General features: G+C 48.3%; 1 protein-coding gene across 29 annotated transcripts in view; it reads right to left on the reverse strand.

The window, feature by feature from the left end:
- Window positions 1-22,604, reverse strand: part of EXD3 (exonuclease 3'-5' domain containing 3) — a 245,850-nt gene that overhangs the window by 80,924 nt on the left and 142,322 nt on the right. For 25 of the 29 annotated variants that reach the window (XR_014887264.1, XM_085239224.1, XM_019621324.3 and 22 more), the window contains 2 exons: window positions 19,032-19,085; window positions 17,422-17,553 (listed from right to left, as the gene is read on the reverse strand). The exons of 1 other annotated variant lie outside the window; for it this stretch is intronic. Coding sequence is in view for 27 of the 28 variants with exons in the window: in XM_085239224.1 (XP_085095350.1) it covers window positions 17,422-17,553; window positions 19,032-19,085 (186 nt within the window). In the remaining variant the exon portion in view is untranslated. Of the gene's footprint in view, window positions 1-2,809; window positions 2,837-7,971; window positions 8,098-17,082; window positions 17,322-17,421; window positions 17,554-19,031; window positions 19,086-22,604 lie in introns of those variants that run through there. 3 more of the 29 variants (XM_031556114.2, XM_085239228.1, XM_031556116.2) reach the window with 3 other exon arrangements.

Raw genomic sequence — 22,604 nt, forward strand, 5'->3', positions numbered from 1 at the left:
TCCAGCTGGAGACGGAACTTCAAAGCGGAGGCTCAAATCTCTAACGAGGGAGCGGGCCTGCTGAGAAACGTTTCATCATTGTCACTTGGACAAGCAACACACAAATAATCCCCCTGCCAGAGGTCTTCTGCTCCTGGGAAGTGGCTGTTTTGCACTTTTATGTATTGGGAAAAATGTTACCTGGACTTGAAGGACTTATCTGAATCACATTTTTTACTTTAAACCTGAAATCAAAGCTTGCTGGTACAGATGGGAGGTTTGTGAAGCTTATTTAAGAAGCTGGTCCACGTTCAGTCCCAGCATCTCCTTTGCTCCCCAGCAAACTGCCCCCCCCGGAGCCCTCCAGCCCATCAGCATCAAGCAGCTCAGTGACAACTGTCTCGCTGTTTTTCCAACACTGGGACGCACAGGAGAGGGCAGGAGCCGTGCTTTACTTCACACATTTCATGCTCAAATATTTTAGGAGCAATCTCATTTGCACTGCATTGGAAAAAGCCCTGCTCTGCCAGGCAGTGCAAGCTCAGAGCCACGGGCTGCGCTCAGGTCAGGACAGCTCTGTGCACCAGCAGCCACCCGGCGCTCAGTGCCTCCTCACACAGCAGCTTCTGATTCAGCCCCGTCACAGCAGAGTGAAATCTGCTCCAAGTGTTGCAGTGTAAATCCCACGGGGCCTCACTAACGAACACCGCAAACGAACTGCAGCACCCGCAGTGCTGTAACAAATTATAGGTCGCACAGGAACACTGAAAATTCACACGACTTTTCTGCCTTAGGAGCTGGTTTCCTGACACAGACTTTAAGAATGTGTTTCCTCTGTAGGCTCAACAAATGCCTGAGACGTGCTGGAGAGCCAAGGAGAACAGCTGTCTCCCTTCAGATTTGAACTACTTTCACCACCACCCCCAAACCCAAGCACAGGAGCGTTCTCATTTCTGGGCAGGGTAAGTGTTTCTGCTGAAAGAAAAATGTAAATTGCTCTAAAAGAGATGCCAAATTAGCACAAGTGACCCACGACCAGAAACACACAAGTTCTCTAGAGGAGATCTCAAGGCAGTTGAATGCCTCAGCAAATTTTCTCCAAGGCTGCCACGATGACAAACCTCCTCCTGCACTCCCGCTATGATAACCATAACACAGTTGGCCTTCCAAAGCATTTCTGATTAATTTTTGCTCTACCACTGGGGGAAAAAAATGCAAAATGTCACCATCATAAAACTGCCAGATGGTAAATCACACTCAACCTTCGGGTGACAAATTTCTCCCTTGTCCCCCCGGCTTTGCCAAATGCATTTCAAACCTTGGCATTTACTTTTGTCAAGTCCTCAGTTTCTTTGGAGCCAGAAGGATAATCCTGCTAAACTCAGGTGTGGGTATTTTTTCTAATGGACTGCTGCCCACGGGAGGTGAGTGAGCGCTGAGCTGCAGTGTGACAACACAGCAAATCCAGCCTCAGCGCTTCTGGTATGGGATCAAAGGCTCATGAGACAGCACTAACACAAAAATTAGGGAGCCTGTTCATATTCCCATAAAGAACTAAAAAAAACCAAAAGAACAAAAACCCAAACTACCTTGTCCTGGCTGGCTTTCTGCTGGAAGGGCACTGCTGCATGTCACAGCAGTCACCCTCTGTCCCCTCCTGGCTGGCACAGGGATAAGCAGCCCTGGGCACAACTCAGGGCAATGAACTGCTCCTTATTCACAATCACCTGGACGAGATTTGCTCTTATACCTTCTGTGGAGAAGATGTCAATTTCATACTGGTCTGTATGCCATCATAAGGATCCATTCAGGCAACAGGTCCTCCCATCTCTGCTCGGTGAGGACTTGCTGTTTTTTTTTTCCAGGAAAGAAAGCCAGCAGGTCAGAAGTGCCTCTGATGAATACCATAGACCTAAAGCACTTGAATAGTAGTTTGTCTTGGGAGTTGAGCACAAAAAGCATGTGTAAGCACGTTAAGAAACACTGAGTCTATGAGATACAGACAGCTATAGTAACATAGAACCATAGAATGGTTTGGGTTGGAAGGAACCTTTAAGATCACCTCATTCCAACCCCCTGCTATAGGAGGGACACCTCCCACCAGACCAGGTTGCTCACAGCCCCATCCAGCCTGGCCTTGAATGCCTCCATGGAGGGGGCATTCACAGCCTTGCTGGGCAACCTGTTGCAGTACCTCACAGCCCTCACAACAAAGAATTTCTTCCTAACATCTAAATCTACCCTCTTCCAGTTTAGAGCCATTTCCCTTGTCACATCACTAAACACCATACAACAACACAGGATGCACAAAGAGAAACTCCTTTGTGGCACTGACCACAACATTTTGGGAATGTTGCTCTATGTCTCTTTCAGCTTATGGAGCTGAAGAACTATGGCGTTGCCATTATTAAAGAGTACCTACAAGGAGAAAAGCAGGGCCAGTGCTCCAAGGAGACATGCACAGAGGCTTGTTCCCTTTCTAAAAATGAATCCTGATGAAGACACGACCTTTTCGTGACTCCTTCCCTACTAACAAACCAGCCTAACAGACAGAATGTGAATATACATTTTAAGCACATTCTAGTAAAATCTGAATTGTGAAGATATCCTCACCAAAACAGAAGACGGAGATAAAACAAATGATGAATTTGACCTTTCAGACTCCCAAAGTCTCCAATGAACATTCTGAGTAAACCCGAATGGACACGGAGATAAAGATTTGTCAGCAGAGCTGAGCTCTTGTCAGCAGCCCACAGGAGGAAGATCCACCAATGCCATTACACGTGGTGGGAGCTGGGCTCCTCGGGTCCACAGCCAACGATCGAACATTCACGTCTGGGGTTCCTCAGCAAGCAGTCTTAAAAACAACATAATAAACAAGTGTAAGAAAGCTGCAAGCCATCTTCAGATAACTTCCAGGCTGAAATGAAGTCTGCATCTGAACAAGGTTTCTAGCTCCCAGCTCTCAGGGACAAACTCTTGGGGCTGTGCAGGTCTGCATGCCTTGAGGCTGCCCCATCACAGCCTGCAGATGGGAAAGGTGTTGTGGCCCTAGGAGGAAAGCCAGTCCCCATTTGGTTTACCCAGCACCCGGAGCCCCAGCCTGCAGTGAAGGACAGAGAACATCTTTTCCTCCAGTTTTTTCTCCCTGTCTCATCTTTACTTTCTCACTACCTGTTGAGAGATGCTTTCATAGCAGCATCCATCAGCACTGCATCTCAGCGTGCTGCAAGAAGACAGAAAGCCCCCAAAGGCCTGATTTGCTCCCCAGCTTTGTCATTTTGCTTTTGAATTTCAAGTATTTGTATAACAACAAGGCTGCAGAGTCATCAAGATTGTTGTAGCCGGCAACAAGCAAGGAAGAGAGCTGCTGCTACAAGCACATGCTTTTCTCTAATGGCAACTTGGAAAAGTACTGAACCACATTTCTTGTCCAAATGTGCTCTGCTCTGCAGTCTCCCATTAAGTGGTGAGTAAATAGTTTCCCATAAAGGCCCAAGGGCCCGTGAAAGAGTCTAACAGAATCTGATTCCCTCTTTAACTTTCAAAACACATTCATTTCTCCTTCTTTACAGCTGCCCTGGCTGGTAGGGGGCTCTGGAAGCACCCCTTGGCAGCAGAGCTGCTCATGCTGGTGCTGCACAGTGCGGCGTGGGGACCCACAGCAGGTGGGAGCAGGGCTGATCGCTGAGCTGGACGTGCTGCACCGCAGGCCTCCCACCCCTTGGCTGCAATTCCTCCATCTCACAGCACCTCCAGAAAATAACGTCATGAAAACAGTCCTTTTCCACCCCCTCCCCTTCTTTTTTTTTTTCTTTTCTTTTCTTTCCTTTTTTTTTTTTTTCCATTGCTCATTTTATTTTACTGAGCTACTGCATACGGAGCTGAATCTTTATTTTGGCTCATGTCCTCTTGCAATATCATTACCCTCGCGCAAAGGAAAAGCCCTCTGGAGATTTCCAATCCAAACAGGCCCTTGTTTTATCTACAACTATTTGAGTACATGACCTCAGATAACCCCACGGCCAGTGTGTGCCAAATTCAAACTGCAGCCATGGGAACTTTAAACACAAGGATGATTTTCCAGCTTCCCTCCAAAGGGAAGACACCGGGTTCCCGGCTGCGCTGGGCTCTGCCATGGCAGCACAGCCCCAGCAGTGATGGCCCTGCTGCCACCACGCCAGCTCTGCAGCTCCGCCGAGGGCACCGCCGGCCTCCTGGCCGTCCCTGCTGTCACCTCCCCTCTGCTTCTCAGGGCACCGCTCTGGCTTCGGATTACTGAAAAGACAAACAGCTGCACTTGGGCCAACAGACTAATATGTAAGGCTGTGTTTGGATTACTCTGGACAGGGGAGGTTTTTCATCTTCATTAGCCTGCTGTTCAGAGCCACATCCGCAGTTTCTCACTGGGTCAGAGCCTCCCGCTCTCCACTGCTGTTTATGATCTAAGTAAATCAATTAATCTGGTATTTCGAATGAAGCTCAGGAGACTTCAGCAGCCAGCGTTTCACAGATGTTCAGTGCATCTGGGCACCTCACTGTGCAAACACTGCAAAAAAGCAGCACGGAGAAGCCAAGAGCTTAGGGATCAGAACCAGTGATAAGCAGCTGTCAGTACACAACCACGCTATCACAACTCCATTAGCATGAAAGAGGAGAACGAATCCTAGAGCTGAATGCAAGCACAGAGGACAAAATCTCAAGCTCTAGAAATAGCACAGGAATTTGGTCTTGACAGTCTCTGCATCAGTTTCTGACACTGTCACACTGAACATATGCCCACAAGGCCTCGCGTCGGGACCCAGCCTCAGTGAGAAGGGCACAGCTTGGTGACCCCTCCTGCTGCTCTGCTTCTGCTCATGGGACTGCTATCCCTGTGCAGCAGGACAGGCGCCTCACAGAGCCAGGCGATGCTCCTTACACATGGCTGTGTGCAGGTCTGCGTGCTGCCAGCATCCCAGGGCACCCTGAGCAGAAACACTGCTTTCTACAGGCATTTAAGCAGAGGCAGCTTTGGCACAGGGATGGAGGCAGAGGCCCTGGGCACTGCAGCACGAGGAGGAGCAGCACCTGTGTGCTGGGCCGCTCACACAGAGCCGGCTGGCTTTCAGCCCTGTGTAACATTACACTCGTATGCATTATCTAGAGGCCTTCGCATTTCTAGGCTGGTGTTATTTTGATCTTCACCCCTCCTGACAGAATGAGTGAAGCCTCATCACTAGGAATTTCCATGAGGTCACTCCAAGGCTTCGTGCATTTCCCCTGGTTCAGGTCTCAGCACTCTCAGTGTTCCCCCGCTTCATTTATACCCTCCTTGCTGCAGGGCATGCCAAGTAAATCATCCACTACCAGTTTCCTCTCTTCAGCAACACACATTACGTTTTTCATTCAAGCTAAATGAAGCTTCAACCATTCTGTGTAACAGCAGCCCAGTTAAAGGCACAGAATCACTGAGAGATGGGAGCTGCCCCTCAAGTGAAAAAAACCAGAGATTATTTTAATGCAAAATAGAAAGTATTAATTTTGATTACTTTAGAAAGGGAAAAGGTTTCATTGCATTTGGTAGCACGAGTGCAAGGAAAGAACCAATTCTAGCAAACTCTCCAGGGAATTCATTTGCTAATCTCTGAGAAGAGCCTTTTGCACTATGAATAAATGGGGAAGCTCGGCGTTGTCTGCTCTGTGCCAGCCTGCACCAACCCAAAACTCCTGAGATCATGGGCAGAAGGGTCTGCGATGTGTTTCCAACAGCCCCTCACTGCTCCTCAAGTGTTCTTCTGTCTCTTTGGAAAATAGCACGCAGGTGCCCAGCTCATTTAGACATCATTCCCATTCCCACTCTTCTCCCATAAAGATCACTGTCTCACACACTGGGGAAGAACGGGGCCTCTGACAGAAACCCGGACAAACTTCTCAGGGCCTTTTGGCCCAGGCTGTGAGCACTGATGGAGCTGAGGATGTCCCCGTTCACTGCATCCACAGACTGGATGGCCTTTAAGGTCCCTTCCAACTCAAATGACTCGTTCTATAATTCTAGATTGTTCTGTTACTTTCAAACAAAGATATTTCCAATGTTAAAATGCAGTAACACCTCTTCCAGCGGGTACTTTTTCCTCTGGAGGTTTGGCCTTTTTATTTCACGTCCTCTACTGACACAGCCATCTCTCCTCTGCTAAGCAACCGGCTCTGTACGCATGGATGAGTCTTTGCAACTGCAAAAAATAAGCAGGCTGATGCAGCTTAGGTAGGAGAATCTGACGGCGTGCATTCCTCCTGCGCTGGCCCCAGGGAAAGGACACCCTGCCACTGCCAAACCTGGGAGGTCTTTGAGAGTTTGGCAGAACTCCCCCGGGAGGTCCGTCATTAGCCATTTAAAACTGTCTATAGCGGAGAGCTGAATTGCAGGGTTTGACAAAGCCCCCGCGGAGATATCTGTCAGGAAAGGCTCCCGGTACTGGCAGGGGCTGTTAACAGTAACAATGATGACAGTATAGTGGGGATTTTCAGGAGTGGGGACTTCAAAGAAACCCTAAAGAGGTATTTTTCATTAAGAAATAAGAAAGCAGCCGAGTCTTGCTTTTGGCACTACGGCTGAATAAGAATGATACCGCGCTAAGTCACAGAGCAGCAGCAGCAGCATAAATTGATGCCGATTTCACTGTGCATGTGCTGCTGGCCAGCATGGCTGGGTACCACAGCATCTGCGGTACCTGGGCAAGGCAGCAGCCCTCGGTCCGTCCCTTGTGCTTACAGTGTGCTCCATGACGTCACCCCCGTCACCCACCAGCCCAAATCTGGGCAGCACTGCCCGCAGTTGGGATGCATGAGGAGGGGCCGTCCAGGGGGATTTTCCTGCTTCTGTTCTCACATTGCAACCCAAAACACGTGGAGTGCTGGGCAGACAAGGAATGTGATGATGCAGAGTCGGACATCACAAAACATTCCTGCTGCAGGAAGGCCTCCTCCTAGTGATGAGAACTTCCTAAGCACGCCGTCGCTTAGCGCACGGGACGCAATGATGGGTCTGTGAAGCAGAGCACCCAGAGCACTGCGGACAGCCAGGCTGCACATCTCCATCCCACCTCCTGCAGGCCCCACAGCCCCATGCCTCGTCCCATCCCCACAGCTCGGCCCCAACCACCTCCACTCCTTCAAACGGAACTCGGGGCTGGCGTTTCTTTTACGACAGCTGAACCCCAGAGGGATCCTACAGAGCCAGCGCAGAGAAAGTGCCCTCGGGGTTTGCAGAATAGATTGACTTTCACACCTCGCTGGCCACACAGAAGAAACTCAATCTAAACAGCGTAACTTTGCATAACCGATTATTTTCACTGGGGTAATCTGAGCCCTCCAGTAAATGCCACGAAATGCTGCTGATCCCAGACTGCCCTGCTCCAGAGAAGGCAGCCGGGCTGAGGAGAGCCCAGGGATGGGCTCATCTCTGAGGGCTGGGGCTCAGCCCCGTGCCAGCTCAGAGGGACCCACAATCACCATCAAGTGCCCAATTCACATATCCACAAGCTGGAGTGTGCAAAATAAGCCAAGAGAAGCAAGCTAACTAGAACTGCAAGCCAGGCTTGTGTGCAAGAAGTGCTCTGTCTTTTCTTGATGTCTTTTTAACTTTCTTTTCTACTGTATCCTATACATTTCGTGAGGCATCAGCTTTCATGCTGACTCCCCAGTGACCTATTATTCTTGTACATCGATCACTCTGTCCTGTCACCAAGCAGCCATTCACATGACCCTGTTAGTAGGGAACCATGTTCCTCATCTGACTCCTCTGTCACCAGCTTCCTCTTTCCAACCACCAGCTCATTTCCTCCTGCATGACCCAGCCCCATGATCCCCCCTTCTTCAAAGTCCATGAATTTAGACAGCTAAATTAAAAATTTAATAGCTGCAGAGATTAGTGGTCTGTCCATGTCACTTCACTGCCATGCCCCAGGCTATACCAGGGGCACAGCACCAGGAACTGGTGACCAGAGACGGAGGGATCCATGCTGGTGGTTACACCAGAGCCAGAACTTGCTCCTTGTGCCTCAGATGGATCCTCAGTCCCATTTCAGCTGGACTGTTTTCAGCACCTGGCTCCCCATGTGCTTCCTCCCCAAGCAGGAGCTGCAAACACAAAAGAAAAGTGCACAAGGCCATGAGATGCTGGGCCACTCTCCTGGCAGCAAGACAGCCTGGGGCTAGGCTCACCTGGTTGTCACCACAGTCACTGTAAGGGGAATAAACCCATCCGTGCTCACCATCAGACATTCCCCTATGTCACTAAGGAGCCCACTGGGTCTCCTGGAGACACAGTTCCATTGGGACCCACAAAGGGGAAAGCCAGGTGAGAGACAGCTGCAAACACAGAGGATGCTGAGGATGAGTGAAAAACAGGTTTTTACTTGCACCTCGCCCCAGCCCCTCCTGGATCAAATGGATGACCAACTCAGACTGCATATCTCGAATTAAGAGAGGTAAATCATCTAAATCCACTTCTCCAGAAAAAGCATAATGACTCACAAGAACTGTGCCCTGAATGTTCTATGTTCCACCTTTGCCAAAACTCCTATGCTGTCATTCCCCCCCTGAGCTACCACTCCCATTGCCAGGAAGTCAGAGGGTACTGGGGCTCTATTTGTGCCGTAAGGAGACTTTTTTCCAGATCAGCACCCACTCAGGTACGCTCACTACAAAGCCCTTGGTGCTATCAGATGTCTTCTATCGCTTTCCTGGGGGAAGAATGAGATAAATGTACCCCGAGCTTCTTATAAATGACCGAATCAAAAACAGCATCTGCACCAGCTAAGCAAAATCCTGGGCTGGCTTTTGGCACACAGTATGGCTGTGTTTCCTTAATGTAACTGCAAAATATCATCCTCTTCAAGTCTGACACAAGGTAAGAGTTGCAAAAATCACGTGAAAGCTTTCTGTTTCTCTTTCTACATTTCACCAGCATACTGCTGTACCTGCCTGTTTCTGAAACAGCGTATTAACCTGGATGAAGGAGTTCACATGAACACAAAGTGGTCTCCATTTACATTACGTAAGTCATTTAGACCATGGCAGCTTTGGGGACAAGGTCTTGAAAAGCCCCAACCCCACTTTTATTGCTTCCCATCCTCATAGTTAGCTGCTTCTGGCTGAAAATAGCTTCACAGCAGCAGACGAAACAGGAAATCATGAACCATATCCCACAGGGGTCCACAGCCGTATGATTTTCTTTGCTGTGGGGTGTCTTCTCATGTAAGTAACACACGAAGGAGCGATATGTTTTAATTGATGCCAATAGGAAGTTACACCGTTTAACGCCTAAAGGTCTTCAGATAGACGCTGTCAAGTAATTACAGATCTGGCAAATCTTACAGTGAGGTCAAGTACGTGCACCTTGGTGTGCAGTGCTGACTCAAATGAAAGCTCTAAAAATGCCTTGAGATCACACATTCTTCTGGAGAAAAGAAAGGTCTGCAGCCAGTTTTAGCAGCTGCCCAGGCAAAATAAAACTGTGATGACTGCAAAACCATTCACTCCCCCTGAAGGGCACAGGAGTTCTTTTATTGCATTTGAAACTATGGGACAAGAGTTTGTGCAGCATACTCAGTGGGCACTGGAAACCATTAGTGTGATACTGCACATGCTGTAAGATGGTCCACTTCAAAACACTTCCAAGAAAGGCTCCTGTCCATCTCTATTCGATCATCTTGATCGACAAGGTGAAAATAAAGCCCTGGAGACCTTCTGGATGAGTTCAAACCAATCCACCTCACCCAAACGACTAACGAAGCTGGATACTCCACTGTAAAAACAAGAACTTTGACATTATTTCACTTTTAAGGTATGAGATATTTCAAATCACGAGACCCATTAATTGTACTGCTGGTCTATGTGTAGGATCATTATCCTGAGAACCCAGCAGTATAAATATACAGCCGTTCAAACACCAAGAGCTGGACACCCAATCCTTACCACGACACACAAACAACGAGCATGATAAGGGCACCCATGTCAAAAAGGAGGAGAAACTCTACAGTGTATAAAACATGGGAATTCTGACTTCTTGACACAGTCAATACACTGAACTCTGACCTCAGGAGGCACAGGGGACTGGAAAGCAACAGAACTTAAATCTCTCGTTTTCTCATGACATTTGAGAGAAAACATGGGGACGGTTTCTTTGGGACGCTTGGGAGTTATGGCTGTGTCAGTGCCTTCTCCAGAGACAGCTCTCCCTGCAGTCACTCCATCACTGTCACCCGCTGACCTCCCATTACTTTCTCCCAGTGACACCAGCAGCACTGCTGACCGAGGCACTTCCTGATCCATCCAAATCCACGCGAGGAAGAAAAAGCCTTGCACAGAACTGCAGAAAGGGACGTTTACTCCGTACTGCATTGTTCCTTCTTTTCTATGCTAGTCTAAATACAAGTGCTGTTTTCACTGCCGATCGTTGTTTGCTTGTTCTGTTTCTGCTGGCTAAAACCAGCATTTTTCCTGCTAGTGTTGCCCTCCAGGAAAAAACACACATTCATACCTTTCTTGCATTTAGCACAGGAGAACAAAGCCAGGTTCCCAGGAATAAGGCTGATTTCCTCAAAAGAAAACATTCACTGTCAGCTGAGGTTTGACCTCTAATAGCTTGCCTGGCATCATCGTTTTGAGCACTGTAATACATAACACCGTGAAAAATGAACAGCTCTCTTCCCTCTGAAGTTTAATATTCGCCTGCAGCTTTACAAGCAAAAGGAGAGAAAGGAAATAAATACACAAACCAAAACCTTGGGTACAGCCTCACATATGCCCACAAAAAGCCTACAGACAAAGATCTGTAAAGGAAATTTCACTGGAAATCAAGCCTTTGCAGACACTGAGAAAGCAAGTCTGCAACATGAGACCGTCTTCCTTGAAGAAACACAGCTGATCTGCAGCATTCCCATATCTGACTTCCACTGGTCTGTGTAAAACATAAACTTTCACGCTAACCCTATGAAAACAGTCAACATGCGAGAGAGACAACAGTCTGCTCCTAGCTGCTGAAAGGGGAAAAAAGTCTCAGGCTGTCATTCTTCCCTTGCTGTGACCTTCATGCTCCGCTGAATTTCTGAAGATACTGAAATCTTGGCAGGGAAGTGTACAGTCTGTGGGAACCAGGCACTACTGTCCAGGCTCACTGCTGAGAATTAGGCCCAGCCGAGCCTTGCTTTCAGGGAGCTCAGAGCTTTACACACACAGCGCAGAGCTGGGCAAGTTACAGGCTGGGAGTCGTGCAGGACTTGTGCTGCTGCATTCGTGTGCTGTGCCGGAGCTCCTTGCCTCCTTGCTACCTCAGGGGAGTGCTGGCTCATCACGCTGCCTTGCACATAGGGGCCATCCCCAGCAGCTTGTTCTGCACAACCCCCTTCCATCATCAGCACAGCACAGCTACATCCATCCTTCCCACCGAAGATACATAAATCCTGGCAGTGAAGGCTGGGAGGGCTGCTGGGTATCTGCAGGTTGGGGGCACGCGGGGCGAGCAGCTGGCCCTGCTGAGCCCACCTTGCCCTGCCCGCAGTGCTGAGTGCTTGCTGCAGCTCTCACTATCAGTGACAAAGCCCCAGAGGTCAGCAAATAAAAATCTCAAGGCTCGGAAGGAGCACAGTTTGTTATGACAAATTATCACCAACCCCAGTGTGATTGAACAACCGTCACGTAGAGCCTCTCCAAACAGAAAGAGCCACATCCTCCGAATGCAGCACTGCTGTCGCAGGACTGGGTGCTTTCACCACTGAATGCTCACATTCAGACAGGCCCAGGGACAAGAACCTTTTGAGATCAATTCACTCCTTCAACAATGTCTGTAGAGGCAGAATAATACCAGCTGTGCTTCCTGGACAGAATCTAAGCAGCACAAGTTGCAGATTACATCTAAATTGCCAAGCCCAGGGTAAACAAAAAGATTAAGAGGGCCTTACTCTTTGTGCTGAACAATCACACTCTGAACAAGAAATCACAGCCCACGTTGTGGGTAGCACAGGATTGAGCTTTCATTTCAGGTTAAGGGCTGGTGAGCAGCTCACACATCTGGGGAACCCACAGGTGCTGTTAATCACAGGTTCTCCTGACCTGTAGGTGCTGACAAATTGCGTCCCAGGGATGAACCTTTTATTAAGCCACAGAGGGTTTAGGAACAATATTCTCTTTCTCAGCATTCCCAAGACTACAGAATCCAGTGCATGGAGTTCTTCCTTCCAATGGCAACACGTCCCTTTCTAAGGAGACGTTGGGGTGGACAGGAAGCCAGCAGGGACACCACGTTCTGTCAGCAAAGGACATCTCAAAGCTGAAAGGTGGGATCTGAGCACAGGCATTTTCAAAATTCTTTGATGATCTCTCAGTCCCATTTCAGCTGCAGATGATCTTTGTCCTAAGCAACTCCTGAGACAAATCTCTTGCTGTCTTTTAGGGCAAAAACAGTTCATGAAATACGTAGCCTTTACATTCTATTCCCCTGGAGCATGGGGAAGCACAACTGCTACATTGAGAAGAATGAAACGACTGTTGTCCGAGCCAAGAAAGGTGACCACAAAACAAAATTGCCCCAGTCCCACTTCCACGACGTGACAGAGCAAGGGAGATAGCTGCTTGGCTCACAAGTAAGTGAGAAAGATGATGCCTGGGAGTTCTCATCATCATCTGGACCGACAGAGCAACCCACATAAAAGGAACAAAAAAGCCTGCTGATCAGATTGGTGTGACAGAGGCTCATGAGAGACGTGCACATTTTCAACCTAAACAACAGCTTGAGGGATCTATATTACTAATTATCAACTAATATTGCCAGAGTTCCCAGGCCGGCTTCAAAGGTTCTCGCAAAGTGCCCCCAGCACTGAGTTCTTCATCTCATCATAAGGACTTTCTCTTTGTCCCTGCTAGATGGATTGCTCTGTACGAGGCTGGCTGCGTAAATCAGTTTGCACATGATGAGCTTTGCAGCACTGAAATTCGTTACCTTAACCACAAAAACCAGCAACCTTTGCTGTAACTGTTACAACACTTTTGCACCTCATTTGAAAAAAAAAAAAAATAAATGGTGGTTTCCTCTCCTCCCATCCCCCAGCCCCCCACCTACTCCTGAACACCTCTCCGAAGGGATGGGGTGAGCGGCTGTGGAACTGAAAGAGCAGGGAAGGGGGGAGAGAGAAAACATATCAGATCTCCAGACAATGAAATAAAGCAGTTATCTCTCACATCCTGTGGGGCTCGGGCTGAGGTCATAAGTTAAACAGGACATCAGAATAGGTGATGTCATTTGCTTATTTAGGATCAGAGCGTTCAGTGAAGTGAAAGAGACGACCTATTTGAGTTCGCAGATAATCCTATAACAAATGCAGGGCTGTCCAGTTGCAGAAACTGCACTTGGAGCCTGAGGTGTTTTGTTCCTGCACGCTTGTTTTCGCAGGGGATGTAACGGCAACTGTTTTTGCTTGCAGGAAAGCCTCAAAACTTTGTAGAAGGTGCAGATCCGATTGCACTGTAGGTGCAGATCCCATTGGGTATCACTGCTTGGAGGGGTCCCTGCTCTGCAGCAGGAGCAGCCACAGGATCAGCCTGTGTTCCCTGCTGTTCCCATGCCCAGAGCAAGGGATGCGCTCAGCAGAATCCCCCCAAAGCTCAGTGCTCAGCTAGGTAGCTTTTACACCCTCAGGTCAACGGAAAGACAGATGGGCCCTCCTGGCTCAGAATCTCCCTTTGGCACTGCAAACCAGCAAGAACTGCAGCAGTTACAAACCTTTAATGATGGGTTCTTCTGTACCAGGAAGGATTTACTGGCCTCTCCAACACCACACGCACTGTTTTCCCCTTCAACCTCTGTGATAAACACTGGTGATATAAAGGTTTAAAGCCAACAACTCACACTGTTCATCTCCTCCCGAGATGAACAGTTGCAACCTGATTTCAGTCTGCACGGAGCAGCCCTGCTTGCTTCCAGGGGCTCCCAGCCCCTCCAGATCTGTGCTGTTCTTGCAGAAGCGCAGTCTCAGTGGCACCAGCAGCCAGAGCTGTGCCAAACCTCAGCCCGAGGAAATAAATTCTTTGGTGGCTGAGGCTCACTGTGAGATGGGGCAGCAAACAGAGGCACTGCCCACAGTCAGGGTCAGCAGATGCAGCCTGCCCCACTCAGTGAGACAGCACAGAAAGCAAGATGGGAGAAGGGGAGTCAGTCATCCAGGCCATGTCTGCTGACAGCACATTTGTTTCCAAGAGTCCGAGCACAGACAGACCGGTGAGAGTGCCAAATGTCAAACGCCAGGTAAAACAACCCAGCTGTGCCCCATCTGCACCCAAAACACAGCTGTCCTCATGGACACCTTCGTTAGCAGACACTGATTTTTTCTCAAACGCAGGGTGCCTGAAAACCTCCTCTGTGCCACCACGGGCTGACCCTCCACTCGAGGCCATTTGGCAGATGCCCTAATGCTGCTTACAGCCCCCGATGGCTCCATGCAGCCCTGCTGGGCACCAAAGGCACCGCGGTGCTGAGCTCCGCTTCGCATCACCACTCCCGAAAGGGTGACCTCTGACTATTGGCAAAGAAGAAAAGGTGGATATGAGATAATCAAATGAGCACGCCTGCATTTCTGATAGATGGAGGAAAGAGGTTTATTTCAAAGATTTTGAAGCTAAAGAAGCACATAATGTCTCGAGGCCTTTTGGCATCAAAAGACAAATTTCACTTTATTTCTGCTCAAGTAATCTAGTATGTTCCTCACCGAGGATAACAGGAGCCCTGGCTGAGGCTGCTGGGCACAGGCAGCTCTCCACGAGCACCACCAAGCCCCAGGATGCAGCACACAAGGGATGTGTGTGATGGGCACACCAGGAAGGCTGTGCCCGGCCCTGCTGGTGGCACCTCTGTTCCTGGGGCTTTTGAGCAGAGCAAGCGCACTGCCGAAGGCAGAGATGGTGAGAAGCACGTGGGTAAAATTCTCCCTGCACTTGCTGAGAGAAGTCAGACAGAGGTAACTGGTGTTTGCCATTGTTCTAGCAGAAAAGTGGTGGTGCTTTGGCAGAGTTACAAAGCCAGTCCACTCTCTATATCTGCAAAATGGACATCGTCCATCCCCACTGAGGGACTTGACACAGGAAATATATTTTACAGCGATCTTGACTACAGCATTGAACTGAGCCCTATTTTTACCATCTGCTCCACACTACACGCATTAATTGTTACAGCAACAACATTTGCTGATGTATTCACTCCAATCATTTACAAGAGAAGCTCAAGAGACAAAACAAGCCCTTGCTCCATGAGACAGTGAGAGGCAGGCAGGATGCCACATTGCTTCCTGTGACATGCAGCAAACCCTTATCTACGTGAGGTGACTGCAGCTGGTAAGGGACCTCCAGTGCAGGCGAGCAGAGCTGTGCTGTCCCTTGGCCGTGAGCCGCTGTGCCCGGGCACCTCCTGCTCGTGGTGTTCCTGCAAGGCAGGCCCCGCTGCCCTCCCCTGCTCCAGGCACAGCCCCAGGTCCCGGCCAGCCATTAGCAATGCACATTTCTGTGAGGAGGTAGCAGAACCCAAGTCCTGAGGTCTGTAACCTGGTTAGAGACCAGAACAGGGACCGTGGGATGGAAGAGGAGCCTCCATCCTAATTAAGTGCTAGGTTTGCAGAGAATTAGGATGCTTTAGAGAGAACCTGAGGATGAAGCACTGAGGTCTCTGTTGGCCACAGCAAGCCCTGAGGACCTTTTAAAATGCAGAAATCTGCCATTTTTTCAGGCAGCAATTAGGCAGCAGCACCCTGATCCCGCTCAGCCCTCCGACCCCAGCTCTCCCCACACACTGCACAGGGCCGAGTCTGCATGGAGACAGCTGTGCACTGCAAGATTCACCCTCAGGGCAACAGCATCGTGGCAATGAAACCTGCATAGGCTGCAGAGGACAGCTGAACGAAATCAGCTCCGAAACGCCAAAACCTTAAATGCAGGCAAATACATGATTCAGAACACAGAGCAGTTTGACAAATAATAGCATCTTCCCATGCCTTGCAGTATAAAACATGCAGCTGTTCTACCACCACAATTTACAAGGAAGGCATTTCTCCTGGAAGTAAGAGAACACTCCATATATATTCCTAGCCAAATTGATTACCCCTATTTATACTGTAAACTAAGACAGCACGTACTAAAAACGCTGCACAGCTAAGCAGTTCCAGACCCCAGACTGTGAGCAAGGGGCTGGATTCAGAGTGGATGCTTCACAGCCTTCTGCATTTATGACAGACATTGCAGTTTTCTGCAGCGTTTTTTTGTGTGTGCTCCTTCAGGTGGCATTTCAGCAACCACCAGGAAGAGCACTCACACGTTATGGGAGCTCACAGAATCACAGAATCCGTAAGTTGTCTTTTCTAAACAGCAAAAAAGCCAGCAGGTCACTACATAACAACTGAGATCTGTTCTTGGAGCAACAAAAACACAAGACTGAATGCACTATCTGACATCTGAGCACACACGTTTATCTTGCAGTAGGATCAGCCCATCAGCCCACGTTGTGTTGATCCCATCTACGTGCTGTTACATCATTCTCATCTTACAGACAACCTGCACAGATGGACAACTCTCACTTTTGCTACAGGTTACAGATATGGTTTCAACAACCAGCATCAGGTACACGCAGAGCTCTAGATATTGCTCTCTGCCCAGGAGTCACTGCTGCTTCTACACAACATGTGCATTGCACTGGGCCAGGAGACCCTGCTAAGCTTGACTGGAAGGCACAGAGCCAGGATTTACTCCTAGCAGAGAGCTTTGTGGTTTCTTCTTTTTCTCTATTTGAACTGATAAGGTGAGAGATGGTGAAGTCGCCATTTGGTTTATATAACAGGTTTTGAAGGGATGGGTTGTGGCGTGTTACTGTAACAAATACAAGAGAGAAATTGGAAGGGATGGAGATCTGAACTAACACAATTAAAATTTCTTCTTAAAAACGACCTGCAGATATTTGGTGCCAAACGCAATCTGGAGTCACCAACTAGCATGGACATGAATTAACCTAATCGCTTCTGAAATAAAATGGTCCTAAAAAAAAAGTCCTTCTATTAAAGTAATTAAATGTTATCAGAGTCACAGAGCCATAATTAAACATGGTTTATAATTAAAACAGCGTGTGTCCTAGACAGAGAACGCAGGAACAAAGAGAATGTAACTGAAACAGGCAATGCCAAAAGGCACGCCAAGTACCAAAAACTGGAAAACAGCAGTTTGGAGCGAGGTGCAGGTGCAGTGCCTCTGCAGTTCTGACCTCATCAGCACCTCTGCTGGATGTCAGCAGGCCCCGAACTCACGGCTTTGCACAGAGCTCAAGCAGAAACCTTGGAAACCAAGCAGAGTGCAAAACCCCAAGAGCAGAGGCAGCGCCTGCTGGGGCTTGGGGACAGCGAGAAGGGCTGTGGTGGACAGCTCTTGTCGTACCTGGCAGCGGCTGAAGATGTCCGCCAGCGTCACGCGAACGTTGAAGTGCTTCAGAACCTGCAGCGCCTGCTCCTTCGCCTTTTCTGAGCAGTTCACAGAGAAGCACCTTCCTTCCCCTACCTGGGACTGCAGCTTGAAGAGACAAGGCACAAACCAAAAGAAGTGAGAAACTCCTGATTTGTTGGGTTTTTTTCTCCCTCTTTTTCCCCTGCTTACTTTGGTTTGAATTACAAATAACATTGGAAGCTGAGTTTGATCACATGTGAAACACGGTTGGATCACACGCTGTAGGTAAAGGCACAGCCAAGGTGGTGTGTGATGACAGTTTTGTCACTTCACCCCTTATACACCTTTACCTGGAGCTCACTGATGGCCAAAGAGTTGGAAGAGGTTGATGTGGACACTCCCTTGATGTTTGGTTCACACTTGGCAGAAAAGTCCAGGAAAAAGGACTGGGAAGGGTTCAGACACATCTTTAACAACATGATGAGCACTGACAGCAAGCTGGGCTCAGCCACGTCTTATACTTGTGTAAAGGAGCCCAGCAGAGCCATCCTGTCTGAGTGCGGGGCAAGGAGCAAAGGGACCAGACACTTCCCAGGGCAGTCCTGTACACTGCAAAACAGTTATTTTCCTTTTGCAATTTCTACATGGTACTTTGAAACTGAAGTTTGGCCAAGTAAGATCATGCTGGACTCTGAATTATCTGCTGCATCATCTGTAGGCTCTGGGAACTGCCTAGACCAGGAACCTGCAGCAGAGCACAGCTGCAGTCACCTCACAGCATCGTGTCTTGGGGAGAGCTTTCCTCAGTGCTCAGCTACTACCTAGGAAATTAACCACCTAAGCTTGGCAAATACTCTAAGAAACTATTTGAGTTCTTGGGAACTACTGTATCAGTAGTTTGTAGCAAAAAAAGCCCTGCACTCTGGCTCATGTGTGTAATACAGAACAACTTCCAAATGAATGTTTGAGTAATAGCAAACTGCAACAGACTTGCAGCAGGCATCACAGCATTGCAACCAATGACATAACAGGTTCAATACATTCCCATCAATGCTGTTTCTAAGTATGTCTCATGAAGGGGGTGTGTGTGTGTGTGTGTGTGTGTGTGTGTGTGTGTGTGTGTGTGTGGAAACAGTAAGCCTTCACAGCTTCCACCAGGACCCATGCTTGGTGGCTTCCAGTCTCTTCCAAACCCAAAGTCTCTAAGTGTTGAAACCGTGTCAGTGAGGAGCCAGTCAGTAAGCAAGAATCTCTGTGATAAAAGGCATGGGAACTGAGCTGCTTCTCACCTGCCTGGGAGGCCAAACAGAAACACTTTGTTCTGAGATTGCTGAGCTTGATTTTTTATTTTTTCAGTTTCCTTAATGGAGGTCAGTTGCACTTCCCTCTGATGATGTGCTGTGTGTAGAAGACTTTTCACCCCAACCTTTGGCCATTCAGAAACAACAGGCAGCCTCTCAGGACCCTGTACATAGTTCTTAGTGCAGGAAACATCCAAAAGCAAAAACAGCAACTGCCTTCTCATCAGACTGGTCCTCTTCTCTACTCTGCTCATCCCACATCATGCAATGGTACAACACCAGAAAAATGCCCTGAACACTTACAGTCTGATACGGGAGTCCAGAGGTTAAAATGACCCTTCCCTCCTGTCTGGCAATCTGGAAAAAAAAAAACAACACAACAACAGTACAAATCGTAAGGAACGTGGACTGAAGCTGACACTGGATTCAGTCAAAACAGAGAGAACATGAACTGGTGACACGGGCTCTTTCTCTGCATGCGGATGTGCACTTGCCAAGAGGATCTGGGTCCGGTTCAGCGAGATGCTTCTGACAGCAACAGCAGCTTAAGGTATGGCTCGCTCAGCACACATCCCCTCCCTGCCAACCCCCGCCTGTCTCACATGTGCTGGAACAGCTACTTGTGCATCTGCATTGCAGATGGTGCAGGGAACGGACCCACCTTGAAATAATCCTATCAGAAAGTGTTCTTTCTTTTTTTTAATTTTCTTATTTTCTTTTTTTTTTTTTTACTGCCTTAACCCAGACCACTTCTGTTTCCCCAGCGTGGTTCACAAAGAAGCAAGCAGTTCTGCTCCCATAGAAATACACAGGTGAGAAAGGAAAACCACTCTGCAGGTAATCCCAGCAAAAACACCAAAGTATCGCTGTATGCCACCATGATCTTCACAGACATTCACAGAACTACGCTCACTCCACCCCTCAGAGATAAGATGGGGCTATTTTCCCAGCAGCCCACAGGCAGACATACAGAATGCTGCATCCTTTTGAGGCTATCAAGAACATCTCCGCGAGAACTTGTCCCTTCCTGGTTGCAATCCTGTGCTTTTATCAGAGACCTGGTCCTTCAGGGGAAAGCTCTGCACTGCACGAGCAGGGTCTCGTTATCCACACTCACAGCCTTTGCAATGGAGTAAGAGAAACGTTCAGATGGTTTGGTGCCAGAAGAATATACTAAATCTGGAACTGCAGTTCTTCACGGAGATAAAAGCGTAGCTGATCCCTGTATGATGAAATGACATTGCTCCCTCCCACCCCTTCGTCCTCTCCTCTAACAGAGGAATCATTTTGCCTCCATAGGAACAGAAGGGTTCCCATGCAAACCAGCACTTCTGCTCTGCTGGTGCTGACAAGAGGTTGGCACTTGGAGCAGGCACGACATTTTCTCTTTTCTGGCTTCCATTCTGCTGGAAGCCCTCGTGTTTTTCACTATTTCCAGATGTGTGTCACAGAGGTCTCTCTCCTGGATCTGCCTCAGAAGCTCTCTCCGTATCACTGCGTAACCCTGGCAGAGGGACACATCGGGGATCTGAGCCTTGATGCACTTCCCAGGCAGTCTGACAGCACCAAGTACAGCCAGGGAACGCCGACGAATAACAGACTGAGATGCTACAAACTCTGCCTTGGAAGCTCTTCTCCTAAGACCCACCTGACCCACAGCAACATGAAACAAGGCTGAGAATGCTCCCAAGGCACCAACTCCCCTTGCAGTAAAAGCAGGAATCATTTTGTTCCTATCCTGACCTTTCAGGTAGCTTCTTTCCTCCTTTCTTATATGAAGTCACTGCTTTGGCAGCCAATTCTGCACTGAGAAAGCAATTGGCAACAACTTCTAAAGCATCATCCTGCAGGCAAAATTACTGTATTTCTTTCAAAATCAACCCTCTCTCACAAGTAAAGGAAAAAAAACTCTAGGAACAGGAACCTTGGAGCAGAGACAGCCCCTGCTGCACATGATGCTGCTACAAGCAGCCTGGCTTACAGAACGGCCCTACCAACAAATCACCCTCAAGGCACATCAGCAAGAGAAGTCCATTAAGGCAAAGGCAAAACTCCACCACAGTGATTCTCCGACACGGAAGGGAGATAGGAAATTCCTTCAGACCCATGTGTGCTTCAGGATAAGTCTGAGGATTTCACAGCTGAACGCTCCATTCCGACTTCCTGCATTCAGGGTTAATTAGTTCAAGCTTGATAAATCCCCTTATCTAAATGGCTCTGCAGAGTACAGAGCAAAGAACATCAAATAAAAAGGAGAAAAGCAGTGACTCTTCCAGCATGTTTTTCTGCTTCTGGAACAATCACTGGGACACGCAAGCAGAGCCAGAAAATGCATGTGATAGCACACATCTGACTGCAACCCACAGAAGATACATGATGGAGGAAAGAGCACAATTCCTTCTCTTCCCCTGAAAGAAGTCATGAAGTTCAGCACTGGGACCATCTGGGAGATGTGTGATTGGTGCTCACATCCACTGCTTGGTTTCCATCATTGCTCACAAGCTTGGATGAATGTCAATGGGTGCCATTTTTTTCCACATGGAAGAACTCAATTCCACACCTTTGCTCCATACATGTTTCTATACTAGACAGCAGTTTTTCAGACTACCCCTCTGCTGTCAGCTATCACACGGCAACAGAATTTAGTGGAACATCAGTGGGAAGGCTCAACCTCTGCTGTCATCCCACCAACATGTGCCTCTGATGTCATGGGCCAGCACAGCAAAAGAGGAGGCATTACTTTCAGAGCAGCTGTTGTACGAAGAAAGACAGCATCAGTCAGAGTGTTGGGATGAAAAGCACTCCCTAATAACTTGGAATTATTACTTAGTTCTGTCTGTTCAGCTCACTTTCATCTCGCAGGGGTGAATGAGCACAGTGAATTACTACTACAAGACAGATCTGGAAGGGCAGCAACAGACAGAAGAGGGCAGAGACAGATCCCATGTTTCAAAGCCAGCACCAGCAACAGAAAGATTTGTGATAACTTAAAGGATCCTGAACTAAGGCCAAGGAAGGTTTCAAAAACCAGCAGAACAAAGCCATAGATTTGTAATCTAAAGGTAAGAGAAACTGCTTGAAATTGCTGCCAAGTCTTTGCATGACATGTGTTGGACAAAGTGACGTGTCCTACAAGAGGCAAACTGCAAGCACTCCCACTGCAAGGTAGCAGTGCAGGAAAAGCTGTGACCCCCTGCAGTGGCAGAGACCCAGCAGTGCCAAGGATCTGCTGGAAAGTGGCTCACAATCCTCAGCACAACCCTGACATCCCTGACCTGCAATGTGAGGCTCTCAAAACACAGTATCTCAGACACTTAATAATTATGAATGCTCAGCCCAGTGCTGCAGGACATTTGCTGTACTGCTGGTGTTTTAACCCTGGACTTCTCCTCAGCATTCCTGAAAGTCACAAATTGCAAAGAGTAGGCTATGATTTTGTAACGTGGCCTTAAGCGCTAGATTAAACCATAAAGCTAGCTTTGTTTCTTAATGCAGACAACATTTGTATCTAGGTCTCCAAAGAAATTCTCTTTCTGCTGACCCAACATCAAAAGCTAAGTCTTGATCTCCAAAGCAGAACAGAAGTCTGAAAGCTTTGTTGGTTCCCCATCTGCTCTCAGTGAATTCACTCTGCATACTGGTGGGGATGCAGAAGACCAGCAAACCCCAACAACGTGATTACATCAAAACTATGGAGAAAGATGTTCAAAATGAGACAAGATGAGAGATTAGATTCCATCATCACATGAAGCTCTGCTAATGGCAGTGTTAGAGGTCCCTTTGTGTCTCCAAACCGGACCAGGTGCATGTTGTCTCCCTGCTCTGTGTAGGAGTCTCCTCTTTGACTCCTTGTCTCACCACGAGTTTTGGGGACTA

The sequence above is a fragment of the Meleagris gallopavo genome, chromosome 19 (genome assembly GCF_905368555.1).
Source record: "Meleagris gallopavo chromosome 19, MGAL_WU_HG_1.1, whole genome shotgun sequence".
Classification (NCBI taxonomy): domain Eukaryota; kingdom Metazoa; phylum Chordata; class Aves; order Galliformes; family Phasianidae; genus Meleagris; species Meleagris gallopavo.